The sequence below is a fragment of the Acyrthosiphon pisum genome, chromosome X, assembly GCF_005508785.2.
Source record: "Acyrthosiphon pisum isolate AL4f chromosome X, pea_aphid_22Mar2018_4r6ur, whole genome shotgun sequence".
Taxonomy (NCBI): Eukaryota; Metazoa; Arthropoda; class Insecta; order Hemiptera; family Aphididae; genus Acyrthosiphon; species Acyrthosiphon pisum.
In genome coordinates this window covers 47212227-47216024 of record NC_042493.1, presented here as the reverse complement: position 1 = coordinate 47216024, position 3798 = coordinate 47212227, and the positions used below count along the sequence as shown (strand labels likewise).

The 3798-nt window shown below is 24.8% G+C and overlaps 1 protein-coding gene across 3 annotated transcripts in view; it reads left to right on the top strand.

Annotated features, from left to right (window-relative positions):
- The window catches only part of LOC100164736 (phospholipid-transporting ATPase IA-like), a 15876-nt gene that overhangs the window by 3183 nt on the left and 8895 nt on the right, over positions 1-3798 (top strand). For 2 of the 3 annotated variants that reach the window (XM_029486696.1, XM_016807904.2), the window contains exon 5: positions 825-951. In XM_029486696.1, the coding sequence (XP_029342556.1) occupies positions 825-951 (127 nt within the window). Of the gene's footprint in view, positions 1-810; positions 952-3798 lie in introns of all 3 variants that reach the window. The other variant, XM_029486698.1, reaches the window with a different exon arrangement.

Below are 3798 nucleotides of genomic sequence, written 5' to 3'. Positions count from 1 at the left end.
ATTTATGTCAAATCTTACAATCTAAATAATTTAAATTAAATTTTAAACTATTAATTTGTGGAAATATTTGTATTATATTACCTATTTCAGTCATAATTCTTAACATTTAATTTGTAAAATTACTTAAAAATGGTACATTATGTATTTAACTTATAATCTTTATGGTTTTTAAATGGTTTTAAGAGATTATTTTTTAAAATTTTTATGTCATCAATTTCTGAGCCCTAAACTAATAATAGTACTTAATGATCTAGCATCATAGCTAGACTGGTATTCAACATTCTTTCTCCGCATTATGTCCAAGCATTTAAGTATTGCATCGTAGGTATAATTATAATTTATATTATATTATATCATAGTTTATTTGGCAGGTTTATTTTCCTCGAAAAAAATTATTATCAAGTAATGATTTGATAATTATACTCCAACTCACTTCAAAAACTATCGGAAATAAGTTAAAATTGAAAATAAAAATTTGAAAATTAAAAGTCTATTTTATAAAGTAGGTACCTACCTACTCTATAACCAAACTGGCCAGAAAACAATACTCTTAAAATGTGATAAAAAGTGAAATATAAAATTAAATAGGATTTTAATAAGTAGCATGATAAATGTGTTTCAAAAACCTAATAACTATAAATCAAACTTCAAGACAAACTTAAGTCATGTGTGTGACTAATAAATAAATAATTGTATATAAAATATATTATTATACCAATATATATTGTATTATAAATATTTACATATATTATTTAGTTTTAATTATTAACTTAATAATGTTTTATTATTAAGGATACCTACTTTTTATAGCTTATAATTTATAGAACTCAATCAATCACTCGACCAAAATCTATATCTTGGATTTTTTAAGAATAATGTCTGTCTGCCATACAGTTATTCCAGAGAAATCAAAACTGACAGATGAAATAGTATACAATGCTTCGTCTCCTGGTAAGTACCCATTTATGTGAATATAATATGTTTTTATATACTCTAAGATATTATATTAAGGGTGTACCTATTGGCCATTACTGTATTTGTTCTTGTGCAGTCATACATTATAATTCTATCGCCTATACCAGTCGTTCTTAAGTTTTTTAGGACCGAGACCCAAATTTATATGTGAAAATCTATCGTGACCCACAGAAACGCTGGCCTGTACTATCTATATTCTATTATATATATTCAAATATTCATTACAAAATATTTGTATTCTTTTAAATAGGTTCTGAACGGATCTATTGTAGAAACTTTTAATTTTACAATGATGAGTATTGATGTTTGAAAATTTATATTAGGGACAGTAAAATGTTATAATATTATTCAATAAGAAATCATAACATCATAACATTTAATCACTTTAACAATAATATCATGAAGAAGCATACAATTTTACTGTTACCTATTTTTAAAAGGGGAAAGGGCCCTCGTCAATGACAAGCTTATTTTTGTGTAGGAACTTATATTATATCAAATGACAAATGTGTAGGAAAGCCATTCCAACAAATTCCAAAACGCCCCAAGTATTAGTTCACATGTACTATACACCAAAGAGATTGAAAATACTGACGAAAATAACCACGAATAGACCTATAAAGAATGATATCTTCATAAGTCTATGAAAGTAACTGCTATGCTCTCAAGCTATTTGAAATAATATCACAATTTTAATTTTTATAACATCTTTATACAATACGTACAATTAAAAAATAATTAAATTAAAGTTAATATTTTTTTTAACCATCTCTAGCTCCAATTTTGTGTATGGAATACAATGTGATAGATAAACTTTAAAAAAATCGAGATTTAAAATAAGGGTTACAATAAAGAAAATCAAGTTATATTGCACATGCGCAAAATACATAAGATAAAAAAAATTGTAAATCATAGCAATATATGATAAATTAGTCTAGTTGAATGTCCCACAAACAGAATTAAAAAAGGTGGGTAAGTGGATGTCGCTCTGCTGTACAGTAGGTTACAAGTGGGTCACTGTATAATGGATAGTATTAAATTTGAATTCAATGATATAATATCACTGTATAAGAAAAACGATTCTGAGCGGAGACAGTTTGTCAGTCTGGGTATTAGACATACCTATTATAGGTACTTATACTTATCTATAGTATTAAAAAAAAAATTATCTATAATAGGTATCAATAATAAGTTCCAAATTAATCATAGGTATCACAATATCAATCAGGTAACGCGTTATACATCAACAACAAACCGTGTTACTATCATAGATATATAATAGTATACTTTAGAAGTTTCAAGTACCCACAAATAATATTATACAATCACAACAAAATAACTAAAATAGTTATTCCAGGTTTTTTAAATATGTAATTTCGTCCAAATTTCAAACTTAAAATGACTATAAAAATAAACTGTGCTTATGTATTTTTTAGATTTTTTGGTAACAGAATTAACTACTTACGTGGAATCTTGTTTTAAATTTTCAATCCTTAGTTATAAAAGTTGAACTATTTATATATTTTTAACTACAAAATAAATATTTCACTTTAAATTTGATAAATTTTGTCAAATTTCGATCTTTAAATGCTTATAAAAAAAAATTGTGCCTATTTATTTTTAATATTTTTCAACTGATATTGTAACAATATATCAGGAGCCTTGAATTAAATCTTTACACTTTTTGGCCCAACGAAAAAACTTTATTGATATTTATAGAAAAAAAAACTAAAAAAATTGAAAACTGAAAATGTCCGTAAACAGCCCAAAAAAAGTCAAAATATATCCAAAACTGTATGGGGTATAATAAATGCTAATATAAACATTTAGTGAAATTTTCATGTATCTACAGTTATTCGTTTTTGAATTACAACAAAATAAGGAAATCGCTACATGAGAAATCGAGTGAATATCCAATGTTGTACAAATTTGAATTTCAAACGCTCATAAAAATTTAATTTGACTTTCTTATAGACATTTTTTTTTTTGATAAAGATAGATAATCTTATAAGGAATCTTGTATTACATTTTAAAATCTTAGATTTAAAAAGAAAAATTTTTACGAATTCTTAACTCAAAATAATTTGCTAATTTTCATGATTTTTCCATATTTTGTCAATTTTTTAACTTTAAATGCTTATAAAAAAAAACTGTGACTAAGGATTTTTAATATTTTTCATCTGCTTTTGAAACAATATACTAGGAGCCTTTTATTAAATTTTCAAGCTTTTGTAATCAACAAATAAAATTTTATTGATATTTTTAGAAAAAAAACTAAAAAAAAATGAAAACTGACAATGTCCGTAAAGAGCTCAAAATAAGTCAAAATATTTAGAAAATGTTATGGTGTATAGAAAATTCTATTATGTATCTACGGTCATTTTTTTTAAAGTTACACCAAAATTTTGTGAAAAATCGATTTTGCGTAAAATATCCCGTTTTTCCTTAATTTTTATTTGGTTTTTCTTGGCGCTTTTGAAAATTACTGGGAATTTTAAATTTTGACCTCCCCAATGCACCAACGATATTCACTTTCCAACAAGATACTGAAGTTGATAATCGAAGCATTATTTCGACTACTTATCGTGTACACAAAACACAAAAAAAAATAAAAAAAAAATATAAAAACACACATCATTGTAAAATTCAATACATTCATCGTTCCACTCAGAATCTAAAACAAACTAGGTACCAAAATATTAAAAATATTTTTTTTGAAAAAGAAGAATTATTGGTATCACAATGTAAACAAGATAGATATAATATACCGTGTGTTCACGGAAACAGGGTAGACTTTATCACTCATTACTCTGTAAATATTTT